This window comes from Heloderma suspectum, chromosome 6, assembly GCF_057233095.1.
Source record: "Heloderma suspectum isolate Gila_16-S chromosome 6, 16-S_ref, whole genome shotgun sequence".
NCBI classification, from domain to species: Eukaryota; Metazoa; Chordata; class Lepidosauria; order Squamata; family Helodermatidae; genus Heloderma; species Heloderma suspectum.
Genome location: NC_139463.1, coordinates 99,587,275 through 99,602,842, shown reverse-complemented (window position 1 = coordinate 99,602,842; position 15,568 = coordinate 99,587,275). Strand labels below are relative to the sequence as shown.

The 15,568-nt window shown below is 48.4% G+C and overlaps 1 protein-coding gene and 1 long non-coding RNA gene across 7 annotated transcripts; one reads left to right on the top strand and one right to left on the bottom strand.

Annotated features, from left to right (window-relative positions):
• Positions 1-85: 85 nt before the first annotated feature.
• Positions 86-8,551, bottom strand: LOC146342056 (uncharacterized). The gene is made up of 3 exons (XR_014783900.1): positions 8,216-8,551; positions 3,068-3,493; positions 86-165 (listed from the first exon to the last, which is right to left on the bottom strand). It is a non-coding gene; the product is annotated as an uncharacterized LOC146342056 (long non-coding RNA).
• Positions 8,063-15,515, top strand: LENG9 (leukocyte receptor cluster member 9). Of its 6 annotated transcripts, none has more exons than XM_084805557.1 (2): positions 8,063-8,254; positions 12,677-15,515. In XM_084805557.1, the coding sequence occupies exons 1-2, from the start codon at positions 8,225-8,227 to the stop codon at positions 14,258-14,260; spliced, it is 1,614 nt and encodes a 537-aa protein (XP_084661683.1). In that variant the 5' UTR covers positions 8,063-8,224; the 3' UTR covers positions 14,261-15,515. The 6 variants fall into 6 exon arrangements, with proteins under 6 accessions (XP_084661683.1, XP_084661687.1, XP_084661684.1 ...); XM_084805561.1 differs by lacking the exon at positions 8,063-8,254 and adding an exon at positions 8,665-8,710; XM_084805558.1 differs by lacking the exon at positions 8,063-8,254 and adding an exon at positions 8,665-8,840.
• Positions 15,516-15,568: the final 53 nt, after the last annotated feature.

Here is a 15,568-nt window from a genome sequence, read left to right as displayed (position 1 = left end):
TTCCTTCCTTCCTTTCTTACTTTTCTTTCTTTCTTTCTTTGATTTATTAGCCTCCCATTTGGCTGGCTACCTGGCCACTCTCATCTTTGCCAGTAACTCACCTTCTATAGGTGGCCACACCTCTGGTATGGCACAGAGCATTTTCCTCCAGTCTCTTGAGTTCTCCTGCAAGATAAGGTGATGGAGTGAGGGGGAAGCAAGTATTGTTTCTATTCATACTGCTACAATGATCTTAACTTGGGTATCCACTACTAAAGAAGAATTATGCCTCAATATGTGTGGCAGGAAAATGGTGTTGCTGTCATTGTTTTTTAACACGTTGCACCCAGTGGTAAGGAGCTGCTGTTAATATCTTGGAGATAACATCTGTGTAACATCTGGAAGTGCCCTTTAATTGTGAAGTGTGGAGCAGAACTGGTTGCAAAGAAAGAGCTGGGGGGGGGGGAACAATCCTTCCAGGAAAAAAGATGGCACCTGCAAAGTCAGATTCACATCTCTTGGACACATTTCAGCGTAACCACGAAAGCAAACCCAGCATGGGGCCAGGCATATAGGAAGAGAAGATACTCAGTGGCGGCTGTTTCTGTTCTGAGGGGCGAAGTAGAAGTGCTGCAGCTGGCAAGATGTTTTTGAGTGGGGTGGGATGGGGTTGGAAACAGCTTGAATTCCAAATGGGTCACTGGGGCCAGATTTAGCCTCCCCACCTCAGTGTATATACATGACCCTCTTTGCTCCCATAGGCATTCACTCCCACAGGACCGGAGAGGGAATAAAGGCCTGCATTCGGGAACAGGAACATAGTTTCAGCCTAAAAGAGCGTGTGTTGGGTTCTTTTAAAGAGGGACTTAAGGATGTATAAAAAGAGCCTTGTGTGGCGCAGAGTGGTAGGCAGCAGTATTGCAACTGAAACTCTCCCCACGACCTGAGTTCAATCCCAGCGGAAGCTCAGGTCGACTCAGCCCTCCATCCTTCCGAGGTCGGTGAAATGAGTACCCAGCTTGCTGGGGGAAAGGTAGTCACGACTGGGGAAGGCAATGGCAAACCACCCCACTGCAGTCTGCCATGAAAACGCCAGCGAAAGCGGCGTCCCTCTAGGAGTCGGCAATGACTCGGTGCTTGCACAGGAGGAACCTTTCCTAAGGATGTATATAGGTGTGTAATGAAATGCCACACCATTCGTCTGTTTAGCTCAGTATTGTTGTCTCTGGTAGTGGTTCTTCTGAGTCTTGGGCCTTTCCTTCCCATGTCTTGCTACCTGATCCATTAAAAACCACAAACTGGATCAGGGATCCAACCTCCTGCATGCAAAGTATTGCTCTACTACAGAGTTACAGCTCAACAGCACAGTATGTTTCACATAGAACTGCATTGCTCATCCTTCAGAAATCTTTGTGATACATGGGCACTTTCTGCCCCCTTACCTGCTTATAACAATGGTCACTTGGCTAGTCCAGAAATATTCAATGGATAGCAGAGACAGAGGAAGAGCAGGACTGGCAGGGCCAGCAGCATGGAATTCAGCAGTCTGAGCTGATGCAAAAGCTGGTGCCACGCATCGAAGCTTGGAAGGAAAGAACTTTCTTTTGCTTCACCTCCCCTACTGCTGCTGTCTGCATTTTATTTCATCTTTGCCTCTCTGTCCTAACGCTAATCATTCCCTCCATTTCCCATCTTTAAGCAGTGAGTGCCGATGCTTACATGCAAAAACAGCACCACCCACGCACAAGAGGAAGTATTAGCAGCCTTGGGTAATGCTGAAGTTTGCAAAAATACAAAAAATCTTTAGGGGACCCCCCCCCCAACAGCCTAATGAGTACTGAGCATGCTCAGTGGCCTTCTAATGCTGATTGACTATGGGGGTGAGGGAAGAAACGGAGTGGCTGGAATCCTCTAAATAGGGAGTGCTGCAGTATTTTGTTGCAGACACCACTTGTGTTTGCACGTTTACCATACAGACCAATTTCTTTATCTTGATGCAGCTTGGAGTTTTTGTGTATGTATTTTTTTCCCCAGCTGAGTTTACATCATTGTATCCATTTACATCCTGAGCATAAATAAAGTTTCCCTTCAAAATGAAAGAGGTGGAGGAAAGGGAACTTTAAGAAGCAGGATGGATCACTGACTGGGAGAAGAAGGCACATTTTGCACATGGCCCAACAAAAAGGGGCACTCTCCAACTTGCTGATGCCACATTTCAGCATTTGCCTCAGGCTGAGGGAGGCCAGAGGCCTGGTTTCTCAGCCACAGGGGTCGGATCAAAGCAAAAACATTTGCTGATCACGCTCCCTGCCCCCACAATCGACTCCAGCTGTAACACGTCTCCCTCTAGCCTTATCTGGGATTCTGGTGCCTCGGTTTGCTGGTCGATCCCAGCTGTGAATTTCCTGCCAGAGGATAAACAGATCAGGGGCCCTTACTGACACAATCCAGGCCTGACAGGATGAAGGAAACCATTGCAAAGGCAACCTGTGAAACACACCAGCTGGGAAATATGATGGGTCCAACTTTATGCCTCCACCCGGCCCCCCCGCTAGCTGGTGAAGGCGCCAATCCTGGATGCAAAATGCCTTGCAAAAAAGGAATGGGGGGCATTACTTTTCCCCAGAGGGCGCTGATACAGCCCCTGCTCCAGAAAAATTACACGTTTTATTTTTAATGTTTTAACAGTCACCTCTTCGAGACCAAACAAAATGTTTGTTGAGAGGATTCTTCGGTGGGGAGGCGGAGTTCTCTCAACAGCAGGGCTGGCTTAAGACAAGTTCCGGCCTGAGGTGAAGGACAAGATGGTGCTCTCTTCCTCATTCCGTGTCCAGAAGCCAACTGGAGTGGCAGTGGCATCTTACTTCAGCACCAGAGATGGGATAGGGCCCTGCACCACAGCTGGAGCCAGGCTAGTTTAGGGGGCTCAGGACAGGTTGTGTAGCATACACAGCTCCATCTTCCAGTGAAGAACAGCTGGGGGGCTGCCCTGCCCCCAACATTTGCTTCCTGAGGCAGTTGCCTCACTGTGTGTAATGGTAGGGTTGACCCTGCTGAACAGTCTGATGTGTGTGGTGCTGTGACTCACCTTGTTGTTTAGTTGTTCAGTCGTGTCCGACTCTTCGTGACCCCATGGACCATAGCACGCCAGGCCTTCCTGTCCTGCACTCTCTCCCGGAGTGTGCTCACGTCCATATTCATTGCATCGGTGATGCTATCTAGCCATCTCTCCTCTGCCGTTCCCTTCTCCTTTTGCCTTCAATCTTTCCCAGCATCAGGGTCTTTTCCAGGGAGTTTTGTCTTCGCATTAGGTGGTCAAAATATTGGAGCTTTAGCTTCAGTATCTGTCCTTCCAATGAGCACTCAGGGTTGATTTCCTTTAGGATTGACTGATTTGACCTCCTTGCAGTCCAGGGCACTCGTAAGAGTCTTCTCCAGCACCACAGTTCGAAAGCATCGATTCTTCGGCGCTCAGCCTTCCTTATAGCCCAGCTCTCACAGCCATACGTTGCTACTGGGAAAACCATAGCTTTGATTATACGAACCTTTGTCGGCAAGGTGATGTCTCTGCTTCTTACTATGCTGTCTAGGTTTGCCATAGCTTTCCTCCCAAGGAGCAAGCGTCTTTTAATTTCATGGTTACAGCCACTGTCTGTGGTGATCTTGGAGCCCAAGAAAATAAAATCGCCACAACAAGGCAGTGATCCATGAAGGGGGTGACTCGCCTTACCTTGCCTCAAAAACACCCCCCAATTCATTCAAATGTTTAAGAGCCCAACATTGCTGTAAGAGCCGGATGAAGTTATCAAGATGGATGCTTCGCTTGGGGCTAGCATTCAGAATATGGCCACACACAGCACTAGCAGCTGCCACATACTGGTTCTATTCATGTACCCCTTGTCTTACCTTGGATTCAAGTAGTGGTGTAGTTAGGGCTGGACACTGGGGGCAAATCCAGAGACCCACAGCCCCACCCTGACGTTCCAGAGCATGGTAGGTGATGAGGGCAACAGAAGCAAACTCCATTTGATTCCTGTTGTCATGATGGTGCTATGATTTAAAGGCACGCTGGGAGTTGCAGGCCTTTTTTTCTGTCTAAACATGCATAGGATTGCACCCTTCGCAAGTTAAAAATGCAAAACTGCACATGGTCAGAGTATTTATTTAAAACATTTGTATCCCGCCTTATATCATTAAGATCTCAGGGTGGCATACTGATAAAATAAATTTAAACAGTATAAAACAATAATTTAAACAGTTAAAACATATTAAACCATTAAGGGAGCAATCCTACGGCCGTTAGACAGCGGCTAGATGGCCATAGGATATCTTGTTTTCTGGGAACCGACCCTGTTTTCCAAGAACTGACCTCCCGCCACTCCCACGCTTCCTCGGAGGCAGTGCTGAACAGATCCCCTCCATGTTTCTCCTGCCCTGCATTGGATAGGTGGTCACCTCCGAGTTTGGAGGCAGCTGCCTATCTGGATAGGATTGCGCTATAAAAAGCTAATACCAATTAAAATCTAAAACAATAAAACTCTTAAAACAATGTGCTACTTTAGGGAATGCATTTAGCCCTCAAAGGCATTGGTAAAAAGCCATGTTTTTATTTGGCACCAAAATGAAACCAACGTATGTGCCAATTGAGCCCCCAAGGGGAGGGCATTCTACAACTGTTTTTATTTATTTATTTTAAATTAGGGTTGGCTAATAGTTTTGTTGTTGTTTAACTCACCACCATTCCATGCTTTACAATTGCTTTGACATTCTTGATCTGTTAGAATCGAACATATCAGGAATGCAGAAGCAGTCGTAAAACATGGAATGGCAGTTGGGGGGAGAAGAAAAATTACTGCAATGCGTTATATGTGGAGCTGCCTTTGAAAACGGTCCGGAAACTTCAGCTGGTCCAAAATAGGGCAGCAAGATTGTTAACAGGGACTGGCCTGCGAGCTCATATTACGCCAGTACTTTTCCAGCTGCACTGGCTGCCAGTCCATTTCCGGGCCCGATTCAAAGTGCTGGTGTTAACATTCAAAGCCCTTAACGGCTTGGGGCCAGGTTACCTGAAGGATTGCCTCCTCCCATATGTGCCTGCCCGGACCTTAAGATCATCATCAGCGGCCCTTCTCCGTTAGCCCCTGCCAAAGGAAGTGAGGCGGGTGGCTACTAGGAGGAGGGCTTTTTCTGTTGTGGCACCCCGGCTCTGGAATGAGCTCCCTAGTGAGGTTCGCCTGGCGCCTACATTGTACTCCTTTCGGCGCCAGGTGAAGACCTTGTTATTTTCCCAGGCATTTTAGTTTTCTAAATTTTTATCTTTGCTGTTTTAAATCTGTATTTTAAACTCCTGTACTGCTGCTAGGTTTTATTGTGGTTGTATTGTTATATTGTGGTTTTAATGTTCTATATATTTTAAATTGTTTTATTGTGTGTTGTTTGGTTTTAGTTTTTGTGAACCGCCCAGAGAGCTTCGGCTATTGGGCGGTATAGAAATGAAATAAATAAATAAATAAATAAATAAAAATATGCTTCATAACTGAAGTAATACACATAGTTCTCCAAAGGAGGTTTCTGTAAGACTATTAAGTCCAGGGTCTAAAATTACCTAGCTGTGCCAGTGGATTCAGACACCATACACATGAGGGTAACTTGCAATGTTTAATTAATTAATTAATTAAATGTCTTAATCGCCCATTTGGCCGGTCACCCAGCCACTCTGCGCGATGTACAATAATACAACAGTTTAAAACAATAAAATTTCACATTAAAACATCGTGTTTCTAAAAATACCCTAACCCACCCCAAATGCCTGCCTGAACAACCACGTTTTTAATGCGTGACGGAAACTCATTAAAGAGGGGGCATGGCGGAGTTCCCTAGGGAGGGAGTTTCACAGAGTGGGGGCCACCACAGAGAAGGCCCTCTCTGTTATATACAGCGTTATATACAGCTCTCTAGCAGGCCTTGTACGCAGGCTTGCGGCAGGGTTTCTCCTAGTGTAAGGGGACAGTGCACAGTTGATTTACTCTGCCTGCATACAAAAGTCACACGCCCTGCCCCCCACTGTAACACTGAATGGGCTGGGTTCTTTACAAAGGGGTATACCAGAAGCACCTGGGATCTAGGATTTGTCATACTTGCGTGCTCTGTTTTAATTAATTAATTAATCTAGGCCACTTCCAGTTCTGCAACTAGAAGCACTAACAAGAGTTTAGAATCAGCACGCAGGCACCCAGAGGGTCACGGACGACACTGTCATAAGGTTGAAGTGCCTAGATGGAAGCAGCACAGTTGCAGCTCAATGTAGGAGTGGCAGATTTTGCCCCTGATTCTCCGCACCAGGCCACACCAAATTCACCTGGTCTTGCCAGGACTGAGCATGTGCATTGGCAGGGCACGTGCTGGCTGGGATCTGTGGGGGTTGTAGCCTAACACATCTGGAGGGCATCAGGTTGAGGAAGGCTGCTCTGCGGCATTGCCATCTTGTGTAAGATGGAGGTTGTTCTTGCTAGCGACTCTCGCCTCCACCAGGCAACATCAATTAACTGCATCGGCACTGAGGGTGGCAGGGCCAGGCTAGGCCAGACTAAGAGGTTAGAGGTGGCTGTCTACTGCAGCACAATTCCAGGGGCTGCAGGCTAATGAGGACATTTTTCCGGGGGGAATAGTTCTCCTCCTGTCCTTGGTACTACAGGGTCTGGATACAGTTATGTCCCCAGCTCTCCATTGTTTCCAGTTTGTTTTCCCTCACACTGTACACATAATGTATTATTACCCTCTTGCAAGGACCCAAGGCGGCGTACATGGTCCTCGTCCTCTCCATTTTATCCTCACAACAACCCTGTGAGGTTGGTTAGGCTGCATTGACAGGAAAAAAGAAAGATGGCCAATTACCAGATTAATGTACAACTCTTTGATTTGAGAGGGAATGCGAAGTGTGTACTTGTATCTGAAAATGTTTTTCTTAGTAAGAATGTTTTTCTTAGTTGATTGTTTAAAATTGTTTTAGATATATGTGTGTCTCTGTGAGTGCTGTTTATATGTAAATGGTTTAAATGTATTTTTAATGGTTTTCATCTTTGTAAACTGCCCAGAGAGCTTCAGGTTTAGCTGTTGGGCGGTATAGAAATGTAATCAATGAAATGAAATGAGTGGGGGACTAGAATCTGGGTCTCTCGAGTTCTAGTCCAACACTCTAACCACTACACAACACTGCCTCTCTAAAAGAAGTAATTCACTTGTATGGGTAAAAAGGAGGAGCTGTGAGTGGGAAAATCCCCCAGGAAGAAAATGCACTCCATGCCTCCCACCTACAGCAAGATTTTTTGGGGGGGGGGGGATCAAAATTAATATTCAGCAAGTGCCTGGAGAGTGATCTGGCGTCAGATTTAGATGGAGACCAAAGACTCAAACCAGGACTGGAAACAGTGCCTGCACTTTTAACAAATTTTCACCCCATCCCCGAGTTGGTTAAAGTCAGTGGTTAATTTCTTTAAAAACAAACAGGAGGTGCCAGGGCTCAAACCGGTCTGGGCACAACACCCTCTCTTTTCCTGCTTTCTCTTTAACGCCCGAAGTGTGGGAATTGGCTGTGATTACTCTCAGTGGTGAAAAAGTGGCACTCTGCCCATGCTTGGGGGCACCCTCCTTTAATTTTTTTTTATTACTGCTTCTTCCTTTGTGCCAAGGTTAAGTCCCAGGCACAAATTAAAACCTGGTGAAATGATTTGTGTATGGGTATATATTAGAGCAGAGGCAGGCAGACATCAGGCTTGTGGGATCTCCTTTGTTTTTTTCCCTAGAACTCCAAGGTGCAACCGAAGCCAGGTGCAAAACTGTGCCAGGGGGATTAGAGGGTGGGAGGGAGCTGATGTACACTTAGAATTTAGGAATGGGGCACCTCTGAGCACATGCTTACCCCAGGACACTATTTTAGTCCCAGAACTGAGTCCTGAACCCTTTCTCACAAAAATCTACGGCTAATCTCCCCCTCCCCAAGCTTCCTTTGTTTTCAGCAGCCTAATTTAGGACCTTCAAAAAACGAAACAACCCCCTTTTTGTTGTTGCTATTCTTAAACCCAGAGACCCGCGAGTAGGTTGTGATCTATCTCCTGCCTACTCCTGAGTCAAGACCAGGGCTGGGCAGGCTTCAGGCTCGCGGGGCCTACTTCATCTTTCCCCCTAGAAACCCAATCCGCCCCGCGACCCACTAACCGGGCCCTGGCGCAAAAGATACCCGTTTCGAATGAAAGAATTCCGAGCCCTGGGATTTCCGGTGAGTAGCGGAACTGCACGGCGCTCACGGTCCTTCCGAACAAAAAATAATTCCTGGGTGCCCCACGCTCCCTCCCCTTAGGGGGCCAGGTGTCGTCTCGTTGCTGCCCTTGTTCACAGCGTGGGGGGTCGTGAATCCCCGCCCGCCGATCTGCTGCGTAGCGCCCAGAGGCCTACGAGCGCACCCAGGCCCGATCCTCCGCCCGCCCTGCTGTAGGCAGCGCAGCTCCTCCCGTCGGCTCCAGGTTATGGGAAAGGCGAAACCCGCACGCTAGCTAGGGCCGCTCTTGGTCCGACTGAGGAAGGGGATTGCTGGGGACTGCTGGACGCGGGGCGGGCATGGCGCAATCCCTCCGAGGGCCCACAATGCAAAGCAGTTGTTTTGCGGGCTCCCCCCCCCCGCCCCCGTCCAGGAAGAAGAAGAAGAAAGTCCGAGTAACGCGCGGAGGAGCCGGAGGTGAGCCGGCGGAGCGGGAAGCGGCCGCCCGGCGAGGAAAGGCGCGGGGCGCTCCCAGGGCGGCATCCCGGGATCCCCCCATCCCCTTGACTTAGGAGGCGAGAGTGCTGGACTGATGCAGGACCTTTCCGTAAGAGGCTTGCAGTCCCCAGGACAGAGACGACGGGGCGGGGGGGGCGAGAGAGAGGGAGGGAGGGAGGGTGCGTTGTTTTTATTTTTTAACGACGTAGTAGTGGGGAGGACGGGGCCGCGGTGGCTTAGTGGTTAAGACGCTGAGCTGCAGACTGGAAGGTCGGCAGGTCAGCAGCTCGAGACCCGAGTGCCGCGTGACGGAGTGAGCTCCCGTCTTCGGTCCCAGCTCCTGCCAACCTAGCAGTTCGAAAGCAAGACATTGCAAGTAGATGAATAGGTGCCGCCTCGGCGGGAAAGGTGACAGCACTACGTGCGCCTCGGTGTTCAGTCATGCCGGCCACATGACCACGGAAGCGTCTTCGGACAGCGCTGGCTCTTCGGCTTGGAAACGGGGATGAGCACCGCACCCTAGAGTCGGACACGACTGGTTGGGGACACCTTTACCTTTTACCTTTTTAGTGGGGAGGACAGGTGAACCGGAGGAGACGAGCTGGGTAGAGAGAGGGAAGAGACGGGCAGGGGAACTCTCGGCTGGCTGGCCGGCCTTTACGCAGCACCCGCCTTCAGTCAGCGGGGCAGGACCCACCGGGTGGATCGTACCAGCGGCGTCACCAGGTGTGGGGCTGGATCCACATGTGGTCATGCTTCGCGGAGACCCACTGAAACCGGCAGGGCACGTTAGCCACGAGTGAGTTAGCCATGGGCTAAGCATTGTTGCTGTATTTCAGAGGGGAAGGCGGGAGAGGGCGAGCTTGGAGCGGTGCTTGCGCGTTACTGACCCCACTCCCCCCGCGCAGGCCCCGGGGGTGTCAGGCGGGTGTGGGCGAGCTTTAAGAGCGTCGTCACAGGGAGAGGCGGGCCTCAGGCCTGTGGAATCGACTTCGTGCTTTACTGGAACCCGGAGATCCACAAAGCAGAGCCAGGGGCAAAACAGCGGTGTAGCCAGGCAGGACGTATGCTAGGAATGAAGCCACAGAGTGCCTCTGAGCACATTCTCAGCCCAGGAATGTGTGCTCAGTACCAGAGCCAAGTTCACAAGTCCTTTCCTACAGAAATCCACTCCTGCTTCCTCCCACCCCTAGCATTCTTTTTCAGTAACCTAATTTAAGGGGGGGAGGCTTTGAGTTGTTGCTGCTGTTAAGACAATTGGGAGTCAGAAACTCTTGCCTATCTGTTGCAGCTCATGAACAGAGCTACAAGTAGATCCCAATCAGGCTGCCCACCCCAGCTGTTGGAAAGCTCTGACACCCAAGCTACAGTGCCTTGCATAAATATTCACCCCCCTTTGACTATTCCACATTTTGTAGTGTTACAACCTAGAATTAAAATGGATTTACTTAGAATTTCTCACCACTGATCTACACAAAATAGTCCATAATGTCAAAGGGGGCGGGGGGATCTATGTATTTTACAGAATGATATACTGAAAAGTCTGGATTGCATAAATATTCACCCCCTTTGCTGTGACACCCCTAAATATGCTCTGGTGCAACCAGAAGGCATGTGGGAGACACTGCAAACACATGGGAAAAGGTTCTGTGGGCAGATGAGACCAAAATTGAACTTTTGGGCCTTACTGCAAAATGTTATGTGTTGCACAAAGCCAACAGTGTTCATCACCCTGAGAACACCATCCCCACGGTGAAGCATGGTGGTGGCAGCATCATGTTGTGGGGATGTTTTTCATTGGCAGGACTGGGAAACTGGTCAGGACCAAGGGTAAGATGGATGGAGCCAAATACAGGGCAATCCTAGAGGAAAACCTGTGTCAGTCTGCAAGGGACCTGGGACTGGGGCGGAGGTTCACCTTCCAGCAAGACAGTGACCCTAAACACACAGCCAAAGTTACACTCCAGTGGTTTCAAAACAAGAACCTGAATGTCTTCAAATGGCCAGTCAGAGCCCAGGCCTCAGTCTGATTGAGAATCTGTCGCAAGACTTGAAGATTGCTGTTCGCCAACAGTCCACCTGACAGAGCTTGAGCAATTTTGTCAAGAACAATGGGCAAACATTGCAGGATCCAGATCTGCAAAGCTGGTAGAGACTTACCCCGCAAAGACTCACAGCTGTAATTGCCGCCAAAGGTGCTTCTACCAAGTATTGACTCAGGGGGCTGAATACTTATGCAACGAACCTCAGTTTGTTTTTGTTTACTTAATTTTTGTGCCACAATAAAAATATTTTGCATCTTCAAAGTGTTAAGTATGTTGGGAAACTGAATGGTAAAAATGCCAATTAAATCAATTTTAATTCCAAGTTGTAAGTCAACAAAATGTGGAAAAGTCAAAGGGGGATGAATACTTATGCAAGGCACTGTATAATTTCCAGGGTTCCCTAGTGGGAAGAATGACTGTTAAACTTGTAAGTCTATAGTGTAATCCTGTCCTGAGCAAGACATAGGGAGGAGAAAACAGAGAGGTGGTGGCAGAGAAAGACGGCTTGGGATCAGAGTACCTGAAGGATCCTCTGTCTCCAAAGGCCTGTGCCTGTATACTAAGATGCTCATCAGAGGCCCTTCTCCAGTTTCCCCTACCATCCACAGCATGAAAGGTAGCTATGCAGAGAGGGCCTTTCTCAGTGGTGGCACACAAGTTGGGAGAAGCAGGAACACAGGAAGCTGCCGCTTACTGAGCCAGACCCTTGGTCCATCTAGCTCTGTATCATCTCCAGGGTTACAGGCAGGAGTTTTTCCAGCTCTGTTGGAGATGCCGGGGATTGAATCCGGGACCTTCTGCATACAAAGCCCTAAGTGGCTTGGGACCTCAATATTTGAAGGAGCACCTCTCCCTATATATGCCTGCGTGAGGACTGAGATCTGTTGGAGGGGCCCTCCTCTGCGTCTCACCAGTGTGAGACATGCGCTATGGTGGGACGTGGGGGAGGGCCTTCTCTGCTGTAGTGCCCTGGCTGTGGAATGCCCTCCCCTTGGAAGCCCATTTGGCGCAGACATTGCTTTCATTTCGGCGCCAAGTTAAAACATGTCTTTAACCAAAGCCTTTGAGGGCTAAATACATGCCCTAAAGTTGCACAGTTTTAGATTTTCAATCGGTATTAGCTTGTTTAATGGTTTAATATGCACACTCCACGAGAGAGCGGAGGACAGGAGGGCCTGGCATGCGTTGGTCCATGGGGTCATGAAGAGTCAGACACGACTGAACAACAAGCTGTTTAAATTATTTATTGTTTTATACTGTTTAAATTGATTTTATCTGTATGGTGCCCTGAGATCTTAATGATATAGGTCAGGATACAAATGTTTTAAATAAACAAACAGACAAACAATACAAAGGAGGTGCTCTGAGCCACAGGTCTTGGTTCAGACCTTACCAAGGCTCCCCTGGCACCAGGCTAAGGCTGTTTCATTTTCTCAAGTCTTTATCCTGTGTATTTTTAATCTGTGTTTTAAATGTGTTTTCGTGTGATTGTCTGTGCTAAGTATGGGTCTAATCCTGTACATCCTATAGAACCAATCATAAATAATAGACCCCTTTTCCCCACAGTGCTCAAAGATCTTCACATATACCACCTCAGCAACCCACTTACTAACCATGTTAAGAGAATTGGTCCCCAGTAGGTTCACAGCTCAGCTTGGATTTTAACTGCGGACTTCTTGGTTCATAATTCCAGCTCCTCAGCACCACACTATACAAATTCTGGTTCCCTCATCGTGCTTTCCTTCACCATTTTCAGGGACAGCACATCTCAGAATGCCACGCCCTGGCTATCGCCCTTGTTACCCCAGTATATCCTCCCCCACGAACTGTCCTTGTACTGCCTCTGGGCCAGGATGCGAGTAAAGTTTTCCTTTCTGCTTCCAATTGTTTTCTCCCTTAGAATGATTTCCGGTTTGTAGCTATGGCAGAATTGGTTCTCCCCTCTGAGGACTCCTCCGACCTCTGTTCAGATAACTGTGTGGAACCACCACCAGCTCCTGCTTCAGGTCCAACTGAACACACCTCTGCTGAGATCAAGTCCCCGTGCTGCTTTTTCCTGGAAGGACATTGCCGCTTTGGTGCCCGCTGCTGGAACCTTCACCCTGGGGATACCTGTCATTTAGAAGACCACAGACCCATTCACCATGATCCTTCCCCACAGCTGCCAGCCAACAAAAAGCCTGCCATGAAAACAGCAAATGATGTTATCTCTCGCATCCTCTGGGACACCCAGGTGCCAGCCCATCACTTCACTATTGGTTATCTTGATAGGTTCTTGGGGATATTGGAAGAGCCTTTTACTGCTTTCTCATGGGAGGATCTAGCTTCAGCTGGGCCAGGAGTGCTAGCTATCCCCAAACATAGGATCCAGTATTTCAAATACAGGTCTCGTGTGGTGTGGGACAAAGCCAGCCGCACAGATGATATCTTTGGGTCCACAGGGAGTGGGAAAACCATCTTGGAGGTGATAAAGGAAGAGGAGGAGGTAGCTCAGGCCATCAAGGAAAAGACTGATGGTCATCCTTCTGATGGAGGCAGAGGAAAAGTGACAGGAACTGTAGGACAAGGGATGGCCCAGGACAGGGGAGAGGAGATGGACACCAACGGTTCAGCCAGAGATAGAGAAAAGCAGCTGAACAGGACAACTGGTGGACAGGAAGTAGGCAAGGAGCTTGGGGAAGCCATGGATAATTTGAAATTGGTTGGAGGCATGCATACCATCTTAGATAAAAGTTTGGCAAGCAAAGATATGGCAAGAGAGGTAGTCAACACAGTTAGGGATGGACACTCCATCAAAGAAGCATCCAAAGATGTTCTCAGCATCAAAAAGGGAAATGACCCAATGGAGGAGGTAGCAGCTTTGGAAAGTAGGGCAGGTGGATACTTTCCTCGCCCTAAACAGCGTCCCACCCATTTCATAGCTATCCCAGTCACCAGCCCAGACATCCAGGAAGCTGTGAAACGTTTTCAAGGGGCCCTCTGTGAGGTTCACCCAGGCTTAGCCAACTTCTGTGTGCCCTTGGCTACTCTACACCTTACACTTTGCTTGCTGCGCTTAGACACCCCAGAAGAGATTTACAAAGCGATTGTGGCTCTCCGAGAGCTACAAGCCAACAGCCAACGTCTGCTGCCCCCAGCCTTGCTGCTCTCCTTCCATGGGGTCGAGACTTTTCATTCACGTGTGCTTTACATGGCTCCAGCATCTATACCCGAGTTGGGTTTACTGGCTCGAACATTGGAGGATGCCTTTAGCAAGAAGGACTTGACTGTGATCCATCCTCCAGACAAAGAGAAGTTCCACTTAACCATGGTGAAGATCCCACTAAGGAAGGCAAGGCCCCAACTGCCAGCAGATTCCTCATGGATTCCCACCATTGAGAATTTAGGAACACAGGCTGTAGAGGTGCTATACTTGTGCAAGGTAGGAAAAGGTAGACCGACCGATGGGTTTTACAGCACTTTATTGAAATTAGATTTATACTGAGGGGATTGAGGTCAGCAAGTAGGTTATGGCCAAGAACCACTCTGTGCAGAGGAGGGAAGGGGACTAGGCGTTCAACACCCATTTCTAGTGTAAATGGTATTGTAAACAGGAGCAAAGAAGAGGTGGTGGACTAGCACCACCTTTTGAGTCAACTTGTAGTGGAAACCAGGAACCAAGAGCCTATACTGTCAGCCTAAAAAGTGGAGGGGATGGATTAGATTTAGCAGCTATAAAATTACAGCATATTTTGAGGCAGCAAGTAGCAGGGGTGGAGCTGTGAAGAGTGGAAACTACAGCCCATTCCTCTAATTTTCCAAGTCCTCTCAGCAGACAAATAGATCCAGTACAGAGTATAACAGATATAGTCTGTTAGGGGATAACGGGGGGGGGGGGGGGAAATAATGCCCCCCTATTAAAAAAATAGGGGCACTGGAAGCCACATCATCCAGCAGTATCATCTTTGGTTTAGTGTTTTCATAATGAGGGTCTGATATTGACTCAGGGGTTTCTAACAGAAGGGAAGTGGTTTGGCTGATACATCCCTGGATTTTTATGTAACAAAATGAAGCGCAACTTCTCAATGCAGATAAAACGATCCAAACATTTGTCATGACTGAGGTCCGTCAAAATAAAAGTCAACGATGCACTTTAATTACACTGATTTCAGTGGAAGTTTGGTAGGACTGTTAAGGGTTGCAGCCCATTGTGTCTTAACACATAGCAAAGGACACTGTACACACAACACGCACCCTGCTGAAAGAGACATGTGGTAACTGCACAAGCTTGGAAGGGCGGGGGCTCGTTCTCTCCCACTGCTGCGGGGTGGCGTTGTCTATAGATCAACAAAAGTAAACATGTATTACAGCATCGGGCATGTTGCCTTAGAAACACCACCACATTTGCACATACACCATAGATGGGTTTGCAAACTTGCGTAACAGATTCATTCTCTTGTATCACTCTGACCTTTATGACACACAACTCAGGAATCAAGACAATTAAAAGCACTATAAAAAGGGCACTTAACCATTAACTGATGCTGAGGGGGGAGTAGGCAAAAGAACTGAACCTAGCTCTATCCGATAGCGTGACTGATAGACATTAAGGGATTTGCTCAGCTATAGTGATTTTGGCAATCTCCCCTAAAGGGGTAGCTCTAATCTCTGGTAATGGTTCTGGAAACAAGTAATTATGGCATAGAACCCCCTTCCCATCTCCCCCTACATCCAATAAAATGTGATACTCTTCAGAGTGTGGCACATTTAGAAAAAAAGATTTTCACATGGATACTAATAAACAGCAGGGGAT